General features: G+C 30.2%; 2 protein-coding genes across 2 annotated transcripts in view; both read right to left on the bottom strand.

Moving 5' to 3' along the window:
* The window catches only part of LOC129223067 (dedicator of cytokinesis protein 9-like), a 241,712-nt gene that overhangs the window by 160,027 nt on the left and 57,808 nt on the right, over positions 1-23,877 (bottom strand). The gene's annotated exons all lie outside the window — the stretch shown is intronic.
* LOC129223371 (uncharacterized) lies at positions 1,454-5,331 on the bottom strand. The gene is made up of 3 exons (XM_054857951.1): positions 5,232-5,331; positions 4,810-4,869; positions 1,454-2,121 (listed from the first exon to the last, which is right to left on the bottom strand). The coding sequence occupies exons 1-3, from the start codon at positions 5,259-5,261 to the stop codon at positions 1,894-1,896; spliced, it is 318 nt and encodes a 105-aa protein (XP_054713926.1). The 5' UTR covers positions 5,262-5,331; the 3' UTR covers positions 1,454-1,893.

Here is a 23,877-nt window from a genome sequence, read left to right as displayed (position 1 = left end):
CTGTGTGTAGGCATGAGTGTGTGTGTTGGAGTGTGTGTTTGTGTCTGTGCGCAGGCATGAGTGTGTGTATGTGTGTGAGTGTGGGCGTGTGTGTGTATGCGTGTAGGATATGGATGCAACCTGGAGACGGTTTTCGCAAGAGGAGCAGCATCATGAGGCCGGTCGACGCGACAGTGGTGCTGGCGGGAAAATAAAATGTTAGGAATTCAAAACAGTCAAATGTGAACAATAAGCAATCTTGATTGTTCAAAAAAAAAAAAAAGATGGAAGAAGGTGAAATCCGATTGAAATTAAATTTTATTTGCAAAGAAACTTTGAACTAAGAAGCAAATGGTTTGAAACTTTGGTTTCAAATGAATAAATAGCTGGACTTGCATTGCTCTCAACCAGTGCTTCTCAAACTTTTTTACTTTGCGGTACACTTAAAAAATTTCTAGCTCATTCTCAGGCACACTGAACTTAATTTCGAAATGGTAATATAGAAATGTTTTTAACATTCACTAGTAAAAAGACGGGGGGGGGGGGGGGGGGCAGGCTTTTTTCATATGAATAAAACAATTATAACTATTGTAGTGTATTTAAATTATTTACTTAGAAAGAATAAATCTTTCGAATGTATTGCGGTTGATAATGAACAACAAAACTACCTATATCAGACTTCACAGAAAATTATGCTTCATATGTTTCAAAGTATTTCTGCCAAACATCTCCCCTTTGTGAAAGATTTTAAAAAATTCTGCATAATTAATTGATTTCTTGGAAACTAGAAACCGTTTTCAAAAACTGAAAGCAATACATTAACAAGAAGTTTTAAAGAGGTGGGGCAGCAAATCCTGCCTCTCCCACATTTGAGTGTCTGGTTGCATGCGATCGACAGGGTGAATTGTGAAGTTACAGAACATTACAAAGGTTGTAACTTTAAAATAAAATACATCAAGGCTCTTTCTTTTAATATAACTACAAAAATTCCGCGGCACACCCGGTTTCTTGTTGAGGCGCACCAGTGCGCCACGGCACACCAGTTGCGAAGCCTTGCTCTAAGCCATGCATTCAGCTCAGAATAGTACATATGAATACAATACATTATTTACAGTTAGATGTTCATGATTTCTGTCCCATTTTGATCATGGGAGCATTATGAGCACATGTAGAGTTTATTGGAAGTCAAGTCTTCAAACTGAAAGGTGTGCTATCAAAAAATAAATAGAAAAAATGCTAAAATCTGGATTTGAGTGATGGGAAAATCCAATGATATTAGCAAGAGTGGATCAAAAGTAGTAAATTTCAACATCAGAATGGCACCATATTTAGCAGGGTTATGTTTAGGAGGTGTGTTTGCAGCACTTTTTAGAATATTATGTATTATATTATTATGTAGATAACATTTTGTGATCAACTTTCGCTATTTCTCCCAGAAATTATTTCAATAAAATGGTACTTAACCACCCATAAACTAAGAATTGTTTTCAAGAGCATCAAACATTTCCTTAGCTAACAGTTTGAACACTTGATTGGAATTATCTTGGTATGTTGCAAATTTAGCCACAGGGTTGCAAACACTTTGTCGAAAATTCCACATGAACAGACACTTTTATCACTCTATGTATCATTACAAAATAATTGCATTAAAGCAAGATGCAGGCAAATTACTTATTGAATTGGCTTGCCATTTTCTTGAATTTTCAGTAATCACAGTCTGGAATAAGTCATTCAATAGTTCTAAATGTTAGTAATTTTTTTCTTTTTTTTGCACACAGACATAAGATTTATGCTTTCCCCCAAAATATAACTTCTTGTCATGATTAATACATTGTAATACAACGATACAGTGATTTCATGGCAGATTACTTTATTTCTTTACTTAAAGATTTCTTTTTCTCTGTTCTGTCAAACTCAAAAGCATCTACATCTCATGCATGTCATGCTTAGAATGAGGTCAGTACAACAAAAACTTGTTACACATAAATAAATGCAAAACAAGAAATTTATTAAAATAACTATTGCATAGTTTGCTTTGATTTTTTTTTTTTTTAATTTGAAGCATAAAAAGCTAAGCCAGCCTAATTTATAGAACATGCTAGTAATAGAAACCTTCAGTGTCTTGGCCATTCCATGTTGCACCTACAACCAATAAAATTAAAGCTATAATTAAGACAATACAAGGCAGCCTGATCTGAGAATACATATAACACAAAAAATAAACCTATATTAAAATAAAGTTTTTGAAAAAATAATGCACCACACAGTTTGTAATTAAACAAACAGCATACACATACAGAGAAACATACACAAATATAAACTTATAAGGCATTCGATTGCAAGAAAAACAATCAACATTTAAGATATTTAACATTACCAAGAATGTTAAATATCTTTGAGCAGTTCTTAGATGCTAGGAAGAAAAAGCCTAAAAATATATATAAGAAAATCTACACACCAAAATCTAAGACATTATCCGAGAGATGGCATCCAAACTCTGAAGACTCAAAACTGAAACATTTAGCAAAAGCTTTATAAAGTACAATCTCATTTACCCAGACTAACTGGGACCAAAGGTAATCCGAAGAATCAAAACCTCGGATAAGCCAAGTAATGTGGGTAATATGCGAAACAAATACTTAAATAAGCAAGTCTACCATTTATTATAATGGAACAATCACATTTCAGAATTTCAAAAAATGTAAAAATATTTCTTTTTACATCACAACAAACAAAAAAAAAAAAAAAAATGTAAGTCCTAATTTACACAACTGTACTGAACTATTTTGTAATTGTAAGAAATAAAATGCTCCCTAAAAAAAAATGTAAGTCCTAATTTACACAACTGTACTGAACTATTTTGTAATTGTAAGAAATAAAATGCTCCCTTAAAAATAAAAAAATAAAAAAAACCCTGTGGAAACGTTTAACTTTTGAAAACAGAAACATACTTCAACCAAAAAGTTATGATGTACCTTCACATTCAACTTCTAAGTCATGTTTTGTAATTTGTAAACCCTTATTTAAAAAAATCCATGATGCACCACTCATTGAACGTAAAATTTGCAGTGAAATCACAAGATAAGATCTGAACAGGTAACATAAAGTATGCAACATGACTTATTCTGAAAGTCCCTGTTATTCAGTATTACTCAACAAAAATTAATCTTGACTGAACTATTAGCTTGAGTTCATGTTTTCTTAAAATTTCTTACAAAATAAATTTTATAAGAAATAATTATTTCTGACAAAATAAATAATTTCTTACAAAACAAAATGTGACTTAAAGTTTTTGTTCACATTGCTTCATAAATTTAATATATCATCGCCTCAGAGATAAACTAGAACAGAAATAACACTAAGATACCTTACTGTTGCTCTGAGGCGATGATTTTTATGTATATACACATACAGGGTGTTCTGTTTTAACCTGCAAGACCTTTATTTTCGCATCCGTTAGTCCTTGATGCATACTTAAAATTGCAAAAATGTTCAAAATCAGATGCAGAGTTAAGGTATTGAAAGTTTGAAATAAAAATAGAAATAAGTCAAAAAATACAAAATTTAACTTTTTATACATGCTACAGGTCCCCTAACTCATATTTAGGGAAATAATCTCCATTAAAAAATAATTCCAATGCAAAAAGTTTGAAATTAGTACGACATATATTCACAGAGATATGATACGCAGCGTTTTGTGACTTGCCCCACTTTTCATTCGCCATCAATGACACCTTTTGGGGAAAAATATACTAGTTAACAAGTGTTTAAAATTATATGTGTGCATAGAGTGGTTTTTCAAATTGTTTGATGTTTTGTAGTGTTTTTGCTCATGTGGGCATAACATTTGCATTTACTTTTGAATAGCAATGAAATACAGTTGGCTCTGTGTTTAACGACTTTCAAGGGACCCAAAAAAATCGTCCTTAAGTAGAGACCGTCCTTAAATAGAATGCTTTTAACACTATAGTGGACCATCTGGGACCGTGAAAAGCCGTCGTTAAACAGAGAAAGTCGCTAAGTAGAGCGTCGTTAAACAGAGAGTCAACTGTATATAAATACTTTGTTTTTCTTACTTTGACGACCTGTCATTCTTCTGAAAGGGTGATAAGTTCCAATCTCATTTTCTGTATGGTCCCTAAAAACTTTGAAATGGAATATCTCCTTGAGTTTTGGTCGCACAAATGTCAAGTTTTTTGTGTCAGTAATAGTTTTCAATGGAGATTATTTCTCTAAACATTAGTTAGGGGACCTAGGGCCCATATAAAAAGTTAAATTTTGTATTTTTTTATTCACTTTTATTTTTGCTTCAAACGTTCAATATCTTAACTCTGCATCTGATTTTGAACATTTTTTGCAATTGGAAGTAAACATCTAGGACTAACGGTTGGGAAAATAAAGGTCTTGTAGTTAAAATGGAACAACCTGTATATTTCATATGTTATTATTGTATATGGAAATAAGTTTTCAATTGATACTAGGCTTAAACTGCTATATTATCTTTAAGAAAATTAAAAACAGTATAGTTCTGAAAAATACAACAACCAACAATAACAATTTTTATAATAAAATCTTCGGCAGAAAAATGCATACTGAATTGAACTTTGATTTTAAAATAACTAATGATCTGAGCAAAATAATCTGAATTTTAAGTTAAAATTTTTTTTAAAATAACATTTGCAAAATTACTAGTTTAATTTAATTTATTTAGTTAAATTGCATTTGACTAAATTTCTTCATTAAGATCACAATCTGAAAGAACTGACATCAACAAAAGTTCATAAATTATGACCATAAAAAATAAATAAATAAAATAACAAAAACACTTACTTTGACATATTTAGAAAGTTCTCTACCTGTTTCACAACCAGTAGTTGAATTAGGCTCTTCCTGTTTTGAAAGATAAATTAGTTTATGGTGTCGGGCAGATATGTTTGATGTTTAATATGAAAAATCAACATTTGCAAAAAGCAAGCAAGCATTTTCAGCTGCTATCTAAAACTCAAAATCTTAATGAAGATTATATTCAAAATGAATTTTCACATGTGGGACAATATATAAATACATTATTAATGCTATTGAAATACTATTATGAAAATTTAAACACATATGTATTAAATCAGCACATAAACACTTTTGATGAACAAAAATTAAATGAACAGTAAAGTAACAATGCATTAAGCATGCAGAAAAAAAGAAACAGAAAAAGGAAAGCTGAAATCGCATGCAGTTAGTTGAAGTTAAATACTCACAGGTGGGGTTATAGGAAGAGACAATGGCATACTTTGAGGTCGAGGGCGTTGACACAGAGATGGTAATACAGGACAGGAAGATAAATCCCACCACCCAAAACCCCACAACTAAAAGAAGATTGATGGTTATGCAGACAATTACATATACTTAAGTTTAAATGCGGATAATATGTTGCACTTTCGTATTTGTTTCGTTAAGCAGTAATTTAATTCATTTTAGAAGAAATACTTTTAAGAAAAATGTATATAATTCAAACAATAGACTCCAATCAAAACTAAAAATTAATAAAAATGAAATTTTATTTTTTAAAATTAAATAACATAATCCACAAAATTTTAATACCATATCAAAAGTAAATACTTTGAATGAAAAATACTTAATAGCACTTAGGTGTAAAAATTACATTTTCTTAGTTTAATCTTTAAAAAATTTTGTTTTCTTATGAACCATTTTTAAAATTTTGAAATATTATCTAACTAGAACAATTTGGCAAGTTGTTCCCTTTTAATTTTGCTGTACCTCCCATTGCATAGTGCTTGTTTGGAGACAAAGAAAAAGTGATATATTTGAAAATGTGATATAACACAGCTTCTTAAAATAACAATTCATCTAATGAAGTAGTTCTCAAACTTCTCACAATTGAGAACCAATTGGTACACTTCCAAGTCCTACCCAGACTACATGCAATAGAAATATTTTCACAACAATTATGTCAGGTAAAATGAGATTAATCCAGAAAAGTTTTGTTTAATAAAAATAATTACAATTACAAAAATGATGTAGATTAATTTTTCACTATCTCTTCTGCGATCACTTGAAAATTGCTCACTTATCACTAGTGGTCCGTGGATCACAGTTTGAGAATCACTGATCAAATGTTGCATATGGGATCTCAGCTGTCATACTTGCTTTTAAGTTAAAAGAACTCAGACTACCACATATGAAAACAGGTTCTGAAAATTAGGGATATTAATATAGGATAACAAATTTCCTCAACTTATTTCACTAAAAATTTCACTCAGCAAACAAGTAAATGATAAGCACCCCCCCCCCCCTACAAAGAAGTTTCTTTATCAGGATTACTTTCTTAGTCAAAAAAAATGAGAGAAAATTAACTTTCAAAAAATAAAACTGAATATTCAAAATTTATATATATATTTTTTGAAAACGAGAATCTAAAGTTGCAACATAAATAGCAGAAAATTTGGATAAAAAGAAACCATCTATGTTTTGTTCAAGAAGGAAAATAAGCTTTTGCTGAAAAGTACAATATTTTTCCTATTTCAGTTGTCTCCAATACAAACCTAAGTTTTTTTCCACTTTGGCTTTTCAAGAGATAGGCGAAAAATGCAATATATTTGAATAAGTGATATATAAAAGGGTTCCTGTTAAAAGTATCTAAAAACTAAACTTGATCTCAGGATGACACCACCCTAGCTCAGCAAAAGGATTGACATACAAAAGGTTGTGCCATCCACAAGGATAACATGTTTTGGATTACGGGATTTTCATCTTCATAGTAAAGTCAAAGTCTTATACATTTACTTATGTTTTGTTAGTTTCTCATATTTCTTGTAGTTCCCATAAAAGATAATAACACTTTATTGTTAGGGGGAGATATATATATTTTTTTCTTAATGTGATCAAAATGCTTCCCGTGAAAAGGAAAGAACTTCCCTTCATAGTTCCATTATTCTCTATAAATTTTAAAACTGATCCTTGGTATTGAAAATCTATGTTAACTAGAGAATGGAAAAAAGCATGGAAAATGAAAATTTGGATAGGCCAATCTGTACAGAAATCCAAGTGAAAAGGGACCAACTGTGTCAAGTAAATACAGAATTTAGAAAAATATTAGTTGCAGTTACAGAATGAATCACACGAAATAAAAGAAAACAAATATCACACTTCTACTGATCAAAGACTTTACCTTTTAAACATATATTTTAATTGTTATATTACATTGAAGTGCATTTAAAGAAAAAGTATGAAAGTTAATCATAGAATAGTAAGCATTATTTTTTAAAAATACTTTTCAAAATCACTCAAACCAAGAAAATCTGAACTAAAGGATATCAATGAAACAACAATCCAAACAGCAATTTTTTTCATTCTTATATTATTAACTGTCATTCCGAGCAAAATTAAGCAAGTTATTAGCAATGAAACAATGCATTTAACAATCAACACAATCAAAATGAACTTTCAGAAAGTTCCTATTTAGTAAATTAAATTGCATAGTTTTAGGCAAACATATTGAGTAAATACTATGGAGAACCAAACAGAAAAATTTTAAAAAGAGAGAACCAAGGCATGCTCTATCTTACTTTAATGACACTATCTGTTTCAATATCTGGAATTTTTGATTCACGTAAGCGCTGACATTGTGAAAAGAAATTATGTAGATGTTGATCCTACAGTAAAAGAAAAATATTATACAGTACTTAAACAGATAAAGTATATGATCATACTAAACACAAAAATAAAAAATACCATTCTGGAATAGATCTTACCTTAGAGTTAACAGTTGACACAAGAATGAAGCCCACTTTGAAAAGTTCTTTTGCACCATCTACCCATCGTATCTCAGGCCCACTAAACTGCAATGAATAGCTTATGTTCAACGAAGTAAAGCACATGTTTGTCCATTTAAATCATGCAAAAGTGAAATTTAAATGCATATTTTATACCCAAAGTAGCATTAAACAATTCACAAATTTTAGAACATTTTAATAAGTAGACATTTTAACACATTCTCTGAAACAAAAGAAAATCAAGATATTACCTTTCTTTTCTTTCACACTTTTGCATGAAAACAATACAGAAAAGGCTTTAATCGAGTACTTTCTATCAAGAATAGCAATTATTTTCTGAAAAGATACTAATCAGCATTCTTAGGCTAAAGCCTGAATGTACACTATGTGACCAAAAGTATTGGGACACATTCAAAAATTCACATTTTTACAAATTTCTCGAGAAATAAGAGCTACGTTATCAAACTTTCTTCACATAAAATGTATGCTCCAGCTTTCATTTTCCAATAAAAATTAAATCACCCATGCATATGAGGGATCGGCAACAAATTAAGAAAACAAAAAAAAAGGTGTTTGATAATTTTTCAGTGTAAATAGCTGGAAATAAGCTATAAGTTTCAGTATGAACAATGTACAATTTATTTTTATATTATCGTGAAAGTATCACTTACACTCACGAAAATATTAGCAATTAAAAAAAAAAAAAAAACAATTTTACTCACAGGTTTTTGGCTCTCATAACACGCAGAGTTTTCCATCAAACTTTACCAAACTTTCAAAATATAAGGCAGCAAACTAAAAAAATATTACACTAAAATTTGAGGTTGAAATATTCGAAATTTGAAGAAATATGAATGTTTCAAGCAATTGAGTTTTCATTGCACGTAAGCGAAAGTCGGCAATTTATAATCTTTATAATTTAAAACTGAAGAATATCTCTCAACTCATATTAAAACCCCAGTTCAATATCTTAAAAATTTAAAACAATATCAGTGATCTAATGAGCTGAATTTCAATAATTCTTGGATAGGCGACAAGTTGTAAGGGGTCGTTTGAAAATTTGCAATACTTGTTAATTGTTCAGTGTGATTCATATTAAAAACAGGTTTTTTGTGAACGATCCCTGAGGATTCGTCGCCTATCCAAGAATTATTGAATTTTGACTCATTAGATCACTGATATGTTTTTTAATTTTGAAAATATTGAGCTGGAATTGTTCTATGAAATGAGGGATATACTTGAGTTTTAAATTATGACGGTTATAAAAGTTCATATTTCACAAAATTTTCCACATTTAAATTTCAAATTTTAGCTTTATACTTCTCATGTTTTCTGAAAGTTTATTAAGGTTTGACAGGAAATTGCATGTTATGAGCCGAAAACCTACGAGCAAAATTGGTATTAAAAAAAAAACGTTATGGCTTGGGGAAGATAAGTGATACTTTCATGAAAATATGTTAATAAATTCCACATAGTTTGTAAACTTATTTCTGAAATTTATAGCTTATTCCCAGCAAATTACGATAAAGGATGAAAAAAAAAACTTTTGTTGTTTTCTCATTTTCTGGCTGGTCCCCTAAACGTATGGGTGATTTACATTTTTTTTCGCGAAATGACAGCTGGATAAGGGCGGTTTCAAGGGGGGGGGGTGTCAAAGGGTCAGCTGACCCCTCCGTGAGAAGAATTTCATTATGATTATTATTAAACTTCAATTCTTTAGATCTGGGGATCCATAGTTGAAACTAATAAAAGGAAAACTTTTTTTTATTTTTCCAGAATTCAGATTCAATCAACAATTAAAGAACTTTTTGGCAATAGCTGTCAAGATGCTTTTAAACTGAAAGAGGATCGAACTTGTGAAAAAATCATTATAATATTGAAAATCCGGTGCATTTTAAAGAAAATAATAAAGATAAAAGATAAAATGTTATGAATATTTTTGATCAACAATCTCCACATAAAATTACCTTTTTATTCATAATTTTGATTACAAAAAATTGACCAATCTAAAATTTTTGATACAGCAGAGGTAAAATTGAAAAATGTTTTGTTGTACTTAACTTCAGTCAGTAACTAACATTTTTAAAATACAAATGTAAAATCAGGTTGTTGATAAATTCTGCATCAAAAAGCTATGGCTTTTGTTGCTATATTCAATACTTTGTAAGCTATTTAAGTAAGTTTGCTGTCAGGCTCAGTTAAGTGTTACAAATAAATCACTTTAACAGTAATGGAGGCAAATAGTTACCCCTTTCCCAAGGCCAAGAGGTTGACAAGACAAATATCCTGGAGGCAAAGCAATCGAAATTGGGAGATTTTGATCATCAATGGATAGTCTAAAAGAAAAAAGAAAAAATCAAAAGATGCTTTCAAAATGTAAACATAAAAATGTTTATTTCAAAGGAGAAACAATGAAAATGTGAGGTCTTATTAAATATATTTTTTATTTGTTATAGAAGTGGAACCACTGCTTCATTAATAATAGTAAAACACATGGAAGCTACAAAATTATCTCTTCAATGATAAACGACAAAAGACCTGATTAAAGCTTAAAAAAGTAAAAACGGCTTGATAATAAAATTATGCATTTTTAATTTTATTATCATTAACTATCAACTATCTATTAATCAACTATTATTATTTTCAATAAACTTATTGATTGTATAAAAGAAAAAAAAATACAGCTCAATACTATGCACCATTCAGACAATATTAAAGAAATGTAATTTAATAAACAAAACTTTAGCACATTAAGCTGACCAAAAAATGCTAATCAATTTCATGCCTTTGAAATACCCAAGAAAAACTTAATTGATCATGCAATTGAAGCTTGTTCTAACACTAAAAAGACTAAGTTTAATTTAGAGGAAGAAAAAAAAAAAGAGAGAGAAGGAAAAACTAAACAGTTGAAGAACACAGTTCTGAAACAAATTTCAGTCATAATGTTTCAGTTAAAAATTACCTTAGATAATAATTACTCAATAATATGCTAATAAATAGTGAAACATTTCACTCACCTTCCTTTATTCAGTAATGGAAGCCAAGAATATCCAATAATGTTAGCCACAGACCCATCTCGCCTCTTAGAATTTTTTGGCTGTTCACAACTTATGTGATGGAATGTAAAAAGAAGGTGATGCCTTTCATGAAGTTGTGTTGGCAGTAAAATTTTGACCTATGTAAAAGTAACTCAAATTAATATAAAATTTTATTAAACAAATTAATATGTACAAATACAAAAGGGAGAACCAACAGGCTCTGGGCCTCCTAATTAGTACATCTATTTCTATTAACAATCAAGAACCTTCTTAAAACTATTTCACTCATTGCAAATAACAGCTGCTTTAGGTAAATTATGCCCAAAAAATAAAACAGAGTTCCCACTCTCTCCGCAGATTAAACAGCAATTTTACAGCACTTTGAGACCTCCAGAAACTTTGACATAAGCAGAAATTTGAGTTAAGTGAAGTTGAGATATCGAGAGACTACTGCATCCTTTTTCCTCCTTACCATTAGAAAATTTCCAAATTGATTTTTGTTTCCTTATGATGGCCTGGCAACTCTTTTTACCTTATTATTTTCCACTTAAATTATATATTAACATATTTATTAGCAATTTTTCAAGAGGGTCAAAACTGGGTCATACCTCGCCACTTGAGAGAAGTTAAACCCACAGAGCTTTAAAGTTGGAAAAGATGTCAGTTTGTTTGAAATATGATGCTGAAATAATTAAAAGCCTAATGAGATGCTATAAATTGTTAAACTAATTGAATTGAATTAGTAGAGATTATGATTGATAGCAATGTCACACTCAAATTCCATTTTCAAAGCAACTATTTCTTTGTTTCTACTGATCATTGGTGAAGGAGCTTAATGCAATCTCTTTTGGACACCACTGTAACATCTTTTTTAGGACAAACAAAGCTGAAGCTACACACAACAGATTTTCAAAACAAATCTATATAAAATTAACGTTCATTTACTTTCAAAGAGCAGCCAATATGATGTAAGAAAGTTTAATTAGATGAACATTTTACAAAAAAATTCCAATTTTAAAGATACAAGAGTTGTTTGGAAGTCTTTGAAATAATCACTTGCATCGCTTAGATCAGGGGCAACCATTTTAGGGACTACCATTTTAGGGTGGTGTTGAAGAATGATCCTTGATTTTGGTATGTTTTCTACCATGTTAGCCCTTTCCAGTTCCTTCTTACTATTTTTTTTTTTGGAAAACTCAAATTTTATACAAAATAAATGAATTTACAAAACCAAAAAAAAAAGGACATTGTTAATTGAAATCTGAGTTTAATATATAGAAATTCATTAAATTGTTTTTTTAAAAAATCGCATACATACTTCTTTATAAAAATCTGGACTAATGTTATGATGAGTAATGGAAGTACTGGCTTCAGAACAATAGATTGGTTCTCCAGGACAGCCATATATCACCTTAAAATAAGATTTAGCTAATGTTATAACCCTCATATGATGATACTTTTATATATGTTGATATTCTTAAAAACATTCATACTGCAGCACAGGACAATTTGACATTACTGTTATTCGACCACAAAACTCATGTAACAGTAAAAGAAAAAACAAAATACTGTGTATATTATAAATGAGTTAAGGTAAGTACACCAGTAGTGGAGAGAGATGAATAAAATATAACAATATGAATAAAATGCAGTACTACAGTCAAAAAAAAAACTATTATTCAGGGATTTACTTAATCATTTTGCATATTTGAAATTTATTTTGTTGTGACAAAAAAATTCTACTATTATATATATACTAGCAAAAATACCCAGCGTTGCCTGGATCAGTAATAATTATGAGAAACAATCGTTACTTGCCCTTGTTTTCTGTTTTAAGCGAAAGAATTCAAAACAAACCTTTTTGGCGTGATTAAAAATCGAGCTGCTTCCTTACTCATAAAACTAAAATAGCAATAAGTATAAAAAACAAAATAGTATTCATTTAGAAACGAAAGCATGACATTTAAGCATATACAAATTGGAAGAATTTCCGAAGTATGAAATTAAACTTTACATGTTTAAAAAGATTTATCTGTTAGTACTTTTTTTTTTTAATCTAAAACCTTCTCTGTATTGCTATTGATGTAGGAACTGTTTAAAAAAAAATGTAGCCGCCCGTGTTACCCTTACATTTGCTTTAGTTATTTTGGGAAATTTCAATTTTTGTGGGCACTTGGTGCGGTTTAAAATCTTACCAAATTTGCGAGAATCATTTTGGGACACTTTCGACAATACTCCCCCTACTTACTAATTTCTATTATAGAAATATTGTTGCCAGATGCTGAGATACTTTTGGTCAAAAAAAAAAGGCTCTAAACGGTTTCATCCAAAATGTTTCCAAAATAAGTAGTAAAATTTGGCGATTGTTTGAAATCGTGCAAAAAGAAATATTAATGGAAGCTTTTGTGCGGTTTATGGATTTGCCTAATTTAGTTGTTGAATTATTTTACACAGTATTTTTTTTTTTTTTAAGTATATTTGATTGGCGATATTTTGTTTATATGGTGAAAGCTGAGAAACATTATTACGTAGTCTTTGGGCTCAAAAACAGCGACAGTGGGAAAAACTGCCAAATGCATCAGCTACCGAAATCTTTCTGAAAAAAATTCTGGCGATATTTCTGCTGGTTGGTTGGATATAGTGAGCAAGTGTCCAATCAGCATACATAATAATAATAAACCATTAATTACATAAGTTCCGTTTAAAAGTAAAATGATCAGCCAAATCCATTTATTTTTAGCCAATCTTGTGGAAAAACGTTACTTTAAGCTTTGACTTGAGAAAAGCCCCAAAAAGTCAGACGAAAAGCAAAAATATCCAACAATACAACAATTCTTGGGAGTTGAGATGACACACTAAATAATGACTTGGGTTGATGAAAGTCTTCGAATAGGGAACAAAAAAGCCCATAACTCATTTTTTATACAACTTAGAAACTTCGAACAGACGCTATCTTCAGCAGAAAAATTGGCGCTTTCGATGGACATATAATATTAATATGTGCACGTTTTTTTTCACCCCCATATTGGGGCATTTATGCGAAAATTGGGACTAAAATTGGAATAAAAAGGGAACTATCAATCAGATTTTTTTCGAACTGGTCTATAAACCTTCCCAGTACCAAACTGAACAAACGGTGAAAGTTTCAGCCAAATCTGCCAGGTAGTTTCTGAGATCTTAGGGAACAAATTTACCAAACTCCATTTTTGTATATATGGGTATATACCGCTGAAAAATCAAAAGTTATTATTTGTAGAATGTCACAATTTTACAATAAGAGAACAAATGAAAATGCAAATTTCACCTACAATGAAAACAAAAATGAATTCTTAATTTTTGATATCAATCAGTGAATCAGCTACATTGAAATGAAATTACTAGGTTTGCCAAATTTTTTAGCTGTTAGATTTTACCAAACATCAGAATACATCATAGTGCTTTTCAAATATGAATGTGCACTTAATTTAGGGTTTAGGCATTAAAATTGAGCAAAATGCTTTATACTTATTTAAATACTCAACAATAAAAATTGGTCAACAATAAGCAGTTATTTTATACTCACAATTTATTAATATACTCACTTTTAAAGGTACAGCATTTTCACCATCATCATCTCTGAATTCTACAGTACAGACAATATTTCTAGCCTTAACAGAGAATGGCACATTAACATTTAGTCTAACATAATGAAAATTTACATGCTGTTTCATTTATTATGATAAAACATAAGATGTTACCACTAACATTTACATAACTACAGTTTACATAACCCATTGAAGAGGTAAAATGATAAATGCATTTCTTGCAAAAATTGAGTGAATAAATGATTAGAATAAATAACAATCAAAGTTTTGGAGGAAAAAAATTCAAACAGATGTATAATGTAATTTTCTTATTAAAATCATTTCAATGTGATATATGTGTTTGTGATAAGCAGATAAAGATTTGATGCTGGTTTAGTTTCAATAAATAAATAAATAATGCATCGATTTGAAATGATTAAAGCCAATGCACACATTAAACAGCATTGCAATACATAGCTTAATATTTATTTATTGAAGAAAAGAGATGGACCTCTTCTCTCTCAGGTCTCTCAAAAAGTTCTCAAACTTAGTTTGTTAAAAAAAAAAAAAGAGCATGGAAAACTTAAAAAAAAAGAGCATGGAAAACTTAAAAGTAATTTCTTCCTTGTTGCATAGATTTTCCTCAACAATGCATCCTGAAAACAGTTTTTTGGAATAGGTTGAAGCTTCTTCAACAATTTTTTTTTAACGATCAATTTAAAATGCTTCTTTTCAACATAGGTTTAACTTTGGAACTACCTAAAAGCCAGCAATAGCCTAATTGAGTGATTATAAGAGAGGGATTGACGATAATTGAGAATATTATTTATATCATTTATTCGTTTATTTATAAGTGTTTGATAAAATGTTTTAGAATTTTCTCTAACTTTTCCCACAAACATTAAACATGTCTAAAGTTACTATTGATTGACAATTTGTCTAATAGATAAAAAATTGTGATGGACATTCCCTCCAAAATGCAACAAAACTCAGCATGAACTGCAAAATGGATAGCATTAGCAAAGGCGATTTTTTTTATAACCCCAATTAAGGTTTAGTTTCAATGTTGCATATATAGACTCATCAAGTCTTATCTCCCACAATGACCCTTTTTGAAGACATCATCATAAGCATTTCCTGGAGTGACTTTGACTACAGGGAGCTTTCCTAGTAGCCGATAAAATGACAACAGAGTCTTTTTGATCTTAAACCATGAGCTAGAGAATGAAAATTGTAACTACCTTAAACATTGCAGTTTCTCTTTCTACTTTTTGCAATACAATGCAGTTGAATTTCTATATTCTGCTAAGTCTTGTACAGAGTAAGAACAATTTTTACAGAATAGGTCGTTGATTTTGTAAGAGCTAACAAGTTGGTTAATTATAACAGCAGTGATAAATGCTCATCACATTTATTGACAGAACTTACTTAAATTGATGCTACTATTCCAATGTCCAAGTGTAATGTAGAACACACTTTTACATATTTTGTTGATGATCATTAGCAATTTTTTGTGAAATTCATTTATGTAAGGGGTTCGGGGAATTTATTTGAAGGACATCCAAAAAAAAAATCATGAATTCAAGCATAGGACTTTAAGTCGATTCCTGAAACAGAAATGCTTTTTACAAGCTGTATCATTTTATGAGAATGAGTTGAGAATGAACATGCCTATGCTTGTAGATATCATATTGAAGTACCTGTTTAAACACTTTTTAAAGGTTTGCATTTAATTGAACAGATCCCTTATATGCATTGATTATGGTTCAAATGTTGAAAACATGCTGATTTCAAAAATATATTCACATATTATTACTTATGAAAACTTTTTTTTCCAAATTATAATTATTTTTTACGATCTTGCAATGTTCTGCAGGAATAAAAGAAATGATTATTCATAACATATGTACAGAGATACAATAATGCATTTAATGTTCTAGTTTAATTGCTGAAAAATAATCAATGACACCAGAAGCAATAAATTACAAAGATTATCCAACATAGCGTCACCTGAGCAACAATAAGATATCTAATCCCAGAAATAACACTAAGATATCCTACTGTTGCTGACGCGACGATATGCACACTCATATTTTTTTATAAAGGAAAATCAATTCAGCTACTTACTTTGGTAAATGTTTTTTGGTTTTCATACTTCAAGCTTTTAGGAAATACATAAAGATGATTGATATAAGTTGTATATGGACTACAGTTGCTTGCGATACCAGTAGGAAATTGTTCTATTTCCAACGTTGGTTCACATTTAGGTGGTATTGGAAATGGCACTAGCGGTATTAATGACGATGTAAGTGAATCTGAAAATATTGGATAGAAAAATATAAGATGCAATTTATAAGCTAATTCAAGTGCATTGAAACAATGAAAAAATTAAATGTTTTACTTTGAAGCACAGAGGTAAAAGCGGGTCCGCATAAATTTACATTTGTAATTGAAAATTACAATTCACAAATTTACAAACATGAATCACATTTGCAAACTTATTTACATTTACAAATTATTTCATAGACAATTTTACAATATTTTTCTTACATGCACAATATGTTTCAATTAAAATGACTGAAAACATACACACTTACAAAACCTATCAGCAATTGGTTAAATTCAAAGGAATTTTACAAAGTTTACTGACTATTCCTAAAGATGGGGAAGTATGATAAGAACCTAAATATTGACCTCAATGCTTCAAGTGATAATTGAAAGAATAGTTTGTTCACACATATCATTTAAAATACTATTGATAGTAGAATATTTTTTTGCCATGCCTCTAATGTGTTTGAATTCTGCATTAAAATATTATGGTTTTTATTTTTGTAAAGCTAGTTAATGCAGTTGTTTTTTGAAAAATAAAACGTCTAGTGACTCTTGATAAAAGTGCTTAATAGATTTTTTTAAAAATGGCCAGGAAGATTTGGCTTACGTTCAATGATTAAATTTGTCTCTCTCTTTTTTGATACAAGGCACACAATTAAGAATTATTACTAGAATTTTATTGCAAAAGATCCATTTCAGTAAAACTGCATAGAGCATAAATTTTCAAATGTTTTCAAAATAGTATTTTAAGCAGTAACTAGAAGGTATGTAAAGAAGCAGAGATCATATCAGTGATGATATGTAATATTACATCTCATTCCACTTTATGTTGGCAAAACCTATATCAGTTCCAAAAATGATGGCGAATATTCAACAAAAATTTTTACTACACAGTGCACGAGAGTGGAGCCATTATGTTTTAATTTTTAGAGTTATCAGGTCACGTAGTATAGCAGTAAGTTACCGCCCATAAGCCAGGGTAAAGGCAGAACTACATGCATCTATCTACCAGTTTGTTGGCACTCTCAGCTTCAATGAGATGACATCTACCTCCAGCTTAGTTATTTATGATTCCAGACTGAGGAAGAAAGAAACTGCAGTTTCTGGATGTGATAACCGGGCTGTCCGGTATATTGCACATAGTATAAGTTTAAACAATTTTGCATGCTATGCATAAGAAAAAGTATATATTTTGGTATGTGTGTGTGTGTGCAAGCAGTTTTCATCATCACATTATTAAAGAAAATATTATCAAGCTAAAAGAATGTATAAACTTACTTGCAGGAAGATCTTTTAATAGCTGCACATTTATTTTAATATGGCCTGGGATTATGGTCAGATGCTTTAGTTTTTCAGGCCTACAGTTGTATCAAACTACTATTAATTTTCAAATTTCATACAAATAGAACTTCACAGCATTACAAAAAAATAAATAAATCATTCATCTTTATTTGAAACTACTTTTGTGAATTGCAAGGAAAATATAAAGTTTACAAAACTATTTTCTAAATTATCAACAGTACATAAAATATTTCTTCATGAAATAAATTGTTGCAAAGCAAAATATTTAAAAACTAACAATGTAAAAGTTTTTTCACACTACATATGTTTTAAAAATTTAAGAAAAAAAAAATTCTTAACAGATTAAAAAAAACAATACAAAACAAAGTTAAATTTTTAGCTGATTATTAGTTTAAAAACAAAATGAAAAAGAAAAAATATTCTGAAAACAAAATACTTAAAATTCAAAATATTTTACTTTTTGAAGTCTGCCAGAAAACGTAACAAATCTTCATCCGATAGTTTTGTTCCATCTTGCTTATACATTGGCCCAAACTCTGAACTTGTGTCCAGTTCGCCTGATAAAGACTTAAATATTGGCCTGGAAAACACAACACCAATTCAGACTTTTGGTTCTATTTCCTTAACAAGTTTAGAAGAAAAATACTGAATAAAGTGCAGATAACTTTCGAACATTGTAAAATAAGTCTCAGTTTTTTTAATATTTTTTTTAAATAAAACACTTAGTTTATATTAATAAATACCATTAGAGTTAATTATTATAAGCTCTGAAATTAGAATATTATTTTACATCATATGAAATGCCATTCATATTGAAAACAAAACACATTTGATCAGAGTGTTTAGTAGACTGCAATTAATGGACGCACAACTTTTTTATTTATTGGAATATGAGGAAGAAAGCTATAGTTTGGGTAAATTTAACCTGGCAGTGCTATAATGCTGTGATTAGGATATGCATAGCAATCCTAATCGTACCATGTTAGTTTGCCCCAACAATAGTAACAAATATGAACTGAAAGTGTATGTAAATGCTTCATTACATTTTTAATAATTCTTTCCTACCTCACACCTACAACAGAAAAACAGTGAGATAAAAGAAAAAGAAGCAGATGATTTGAAATTATTTTGACCTTCATTCTCATGATTTGTAACCAAGAAATTAGAATTTTTATGAGTTTTAGCAACATGGAGGCAAAATAAAAATGCTTATGCCCATTTTTCTTTTTTTTAAATCAAAAACCATTATCTATAATTATTGCTATTATTAATTACAGCAGACCCTCATTTTACACGGGGTTACATTTCAGGGAAATGCCGCTTAAATTGAAACCGCGTAAATTGAGACTTAATAGTAGTGTTAAAATATGGGTTAGGTTCCGTAGATAAAAAAAATACTTCATTCTAATGATGACTAACTGTATAATAAGTTTAATGTGTACTTATATCGATTTTTATGCACAGCATTGATAAAGAAAACAAACTAATTTCGTGTTATGCTTATAAAAAAGAGCTGGCTATGATAGTCTTTTGGCAGTCATTAAAAATCTTTCTCTGTAATTCTCTAATAATTCATTAACATATTCATGATCACTTGCGTCATTCCCATGATAGAATCTTCCTTCAGTAACGAATCAGGAAGATCATTTCTATTGTCAAGGAATGGCTTAACCAAAGAATATAGATAATGGGAAAGAAGTTCCACTTCGAGACCGGTTTGTAAGCTCCGCAGAGAAAATAAATTACTAACGAAAACATGGTTTGGGACAAAAGTCGACATTTAGGAACAAATTCGTCGCCAACGGTGAACTGACTTGGCAGAGGGTTGCCATTTCCTCGCGAGAGTCTGGGAGACACACCCCCCATGGAGATTCTAAAGCCTTTTGTATCTGAAGATTTGAAGAGTTCTAGATATTCAATCGTTCTTCTCTTTTAACTAATGAACTCATTTGCTACTGTTGAAAAACTGCAACTGATACCGCGATTTTTCTCTTTGAGTGGGCCTGGAAGAAGTGTCATCGCGCCGTTCGACCCCTGAGCGTTGTGCGAACTAATGCATCTACTAATCAGAATGAATTCGCCCTAAATTTCCCCTTTAACTGATCATTGAGGGAAGAAACATTATTATTTATTTCCACTTTTGCTGGTTTTTTATCATTGAAGTTGTAAAAGCAAAATAACCTTTTTGGTCTGCTACGGGAGTTGTTTTAGAGGAGTATTCTTTTTTTTAATTTAAAGAAATGGTTTAAACGAAGACGTTTAAAAGGTGTTGTTGATACTGCATGATATTCTACTAAATAATTACTTAATAACAAGAAGTTCCGTCTAAAACCAAAAAACTCTAAAACTTCTCAAAAATAGCTATCATCGCAAATTGTTTCAAACATATTTTTTAAATATTTTAAGCTATTTCTAGGAATAAAATATTCTTTACTCATCTAAAAAAAAATAAATAAATAAAATAGCAGCACCTTTTTAACAAAGCTGCTAATACACTTTTTTCAATTAAAAAAAAAATCTTTAACAGTTTTCAAAACGAAAAAAAATAATTGAAATTAATAAGATCATTAAAATAAATACATCATATCAAAAAAAAAATTGTTTCTTTTCCCCCTGTTGCCAAAAATAATTTTTTGAATGAATTAATGCACTTACCAAAATAAATAAAAACACTAAAATGTCAACTTAAAGAAATAATTTTCATTGTCAAAAAAAAAAAAAAAAAAAAAATCGTCTGCGCATATCTTTCTGTAGAAACATAAATGACTCCGAGTTCATTCGCCGAAAACTGAATACCTAAAATACAACTTTACCGTGAAAATAAAAAAAAGTCATATCAACAATAATTATTTCGCAGTTAAAACCATAGCTGCGGAATCGGAGTCGGAGTCAATCTCATTTTGGGATAAAGTAGTCGGAGTCAAATATCCAATGATCGGAGTCAGTCATTTGTCCTCCGTGTAAAAATTTTTGCCAAAGCTACGAAGTCAGAGTCGAAGTCGTTGAGTCGGATTCCGATTAACTGTCGGGCACAGGAGTAGGAGTCGGAGTCATGTACCCCTAAATTCTCGGAGTCGGAGTCTGGAGTTTGGCGTCAAGAGCTATTTCCAACAAAATTTGTTTGAAGTAAATCCACCTACAAGTATGGAATCTACATTGACTTTCAGTTTCCCCAAAGGCGCTAATGTTAAGGGATTTGCACTGTTCAAAATTGAACGGAAAATTGTTCAAATCAAAAAGATATTTTACATACAAGTTTTCCATCAAAAGCTTTTCCCTACGAAGTTTGAAGCAAATTCGCCTCACAGTTCGGAATTTCCTTGAATTTCCCCGTAGGCGCTAATGTTAATTTTTTTTTGAATGTTTCAAAATTGAACAAAAAATAGTTCAAATCGAAAAGTGAAATATGGGAATGAGGTGTCCTTGCCGAGATCTTTCGAACAAAAAAAAAGTTTGTTCGAATCGAACTATTCATTCAAAAGTTATTAGGGGGGGGGGGACAGACCGAAAGACAGACCGATAGACATTTTTCCCATCTCAATACCCTACTTTCCAATTTTTAATTTTTCGATGTTTATTTAATTATTTTATTTATTTTTTACTTTTTTTTTGTTTTGTTTTTCGGGATATTTTTAAGTTGCATTAAGCCTTCTTTCATGCTTTTTTCGTCTTTTTCTGATTTTTACCGGGGAAGCAGGCTGAAACGTTAGATTATTCAGTAATATATAGACATTTTTTAAAGCGTACGAAGACTTTTGTCAGATAAAATTTCCGGCACCTTTTGGTTTTTGATTTTAAAAAATTAAGTTTAGGTAATTAAAAAAAAATTCATGTAGTTTTGTTGAAAATTGATCATAGATCTTATAATTAAATACCTATTCCGAAATATTAATTCTAACCAGTGGATAGGGTCATATTTCATTGAAAGTCGTAGGTGTACGAACACTTTTGGGAGCCACTGTAATTATGCATCTCAGAATACCATAGATTGCAATGTTCTGTGTCAGAGCTGCTTGTTCTGCGATCTTACTAGTTAGTCGGCTCATTCTGACCTGTAGCTTATTCTGCTATTTGCCCCAATGCAATGTTTTAAAATGAAATCTTTATTAGGAAATACTGTAGCAATGCGCATTTTCACAAATTATGACGTTTCTTTTTCATTAAATTCCGCATACATAGTAAAAAAGCTTTGACCAAGCTTCCAAGTAGCAACGCTTTAACTTAAGAATTATTCCACGTAAACATTATCAGCCGGTTCGATGGATGTCAACAGCTATGAAACGATTGTTAAAAACGTATTTTCATTACGTTAAAAATATGAAAATAAAAAATTTAGAAAGAAAACCATGACTTTCTTTTCTACTCAACTTCGAATCAAGATATTTTAGTATTTTAACCATGGAATTTTTTCTTGTTCATTCCTGCTGATTTTTTCATTTTGCAATTCCATTGTCGTAGAATGAAACAATATGGTTGACTGTCCCACGGACTATCTGTTTTAGGAATTGCTCAGAATGTGTTAGATATCGTAAAAGTAGCCTAAACCATAAATTGAACAAACAATATGAATCAAATTTTATTTTGGCGTCTAGGTCCTTAGTATCTGCAAATATACCTTATACAGCGCAACCTCTCTGAGCAGCCACCCCTTCGTTCCGCAAAATTTCGGCCGTTCAAAATGGGTGGCCGCTTTAAAGGGTTTTCGTTACAGTTGCAATGTTATTCTATATTACGCAATATAAGTTAGTGTAATACATAGAATGAAATTTGAAACTGTTCCAAAATGGAAATAGTATATTATTTAATTATTGTTTACATTTTTTCGAAAAAAGGATACAATTTGGGAATTGAGTTTTCAATTTTCTCCTACAATTGTTCACAAAATCGAATTCAAAATGTTGCTTGTTGCAATTCAAATGTTTTTCAGTTCAAAATGACAAAAAAAATTGCTCTAACCAATTTATTTGTCATTGCATCTGAGCAGATTTCTAGTGAAATGTAGTGTTGTAATTAATTTGTTAACCTGACAACAATAAGAAATGTAGTGATATGGAAGCAAACTAATGAACTAATCATGTAAATATTCTTATTTTACGTAATAAAGTGTTTCAGTGTATTATGAATTTTATTGACTCAAATTTTTAGTGCAATCTTTATTTTTGATGCAAACAATACAATTGGGAAAATGAGAATACATACCAAACTGATTGAAGTCAAGGTAAATTTAATATAAAAGGAAATAACTAATGAAATTGCCTATTGATCATTAGAATATTCGCTCTATATAGGCTGTAGTACACATTACGTAGCATAAAAAACATTGTTTTACGAAAAACATTGAATCATTTCACCAGAAATGAATTGAATTTGTGGGATCAAAGCTATTTTTTAAATTAGACATCTTTCATTACTTTTCATCATTGAAAGACTATCACTCATTATCATGTTACCGACCTTTGTAAAAATTATTATTATTATTATTATTATTATGTTTTGCACAATCTAAAACATTTTCTCTTTTATTAGAACCTGTTGAATTTGTCAAAGTGAAGTTTCAGTACGAGTTCTCTCGAGTACATTTCTGGACGAAAATAGTTTTAAACATGAGTTTTTAATTGTTTCCATCCAGGTTATAACTATTTTGAATAGTTTCGTACGGCGAAATGGATCAAGCTTATTCTCTTCCTACTTAATCATGGAAAATTATCGAACTTTATCGAATATCGGAGCAACTTGCACGCTTAATAAGGGGACCCACTAATGATTTTTGGAAAACTGCTGAATGATCCTAGTCATTGATACTTTTTAGGAAACTCTGTAAAGATACATTTACCGGGCTTTCCCCCTTCCCCATCTCTCTTATTAGTTCTGTCTTCT

This window comes from Uloborus diversus, chromosome 5, assembly GCF_026930045.1.
Source record: "Uloborus diversus isolate 005 chromosome 5, Udiv.v.3.1, whole genome shotgun sequence".
In the NCBI taxonomy this organism is placed as follows: domain Eukaryota; kingdom Metazoa; phylum Arthropoda; class Arachnida; order Araneae; family Uloboridae; genus Uloborus; species Uloborus diversus.
This window is presented reverse-complemented; position numbering and strand designations above follow the sequence as displayed.

Excerpts from the sequence above, each read along its gene's own strand:
- LOC129223371 (XM_054857951.1), bottom strand. The coding sequence starts at position 5,261 with ATGCCATTGTCTCTTCCTATAACCCCACCT. Across the intron at positions 4,870-5,231 it reads CTCTTCCTATAACCCCACCT|GAAGAGCCTAATTCAACTAC; the intron begins GTGAGTATTTAA and ends CTTTCAAAACAG. Across the intron at positions 2,122-4,809 it reads AACTTTCTAAATATGTCAAA|GTGCAACATGGAATGGCCAA; the intron begins GTAAGTGTTTTT and ends TATTGGTTGTAG.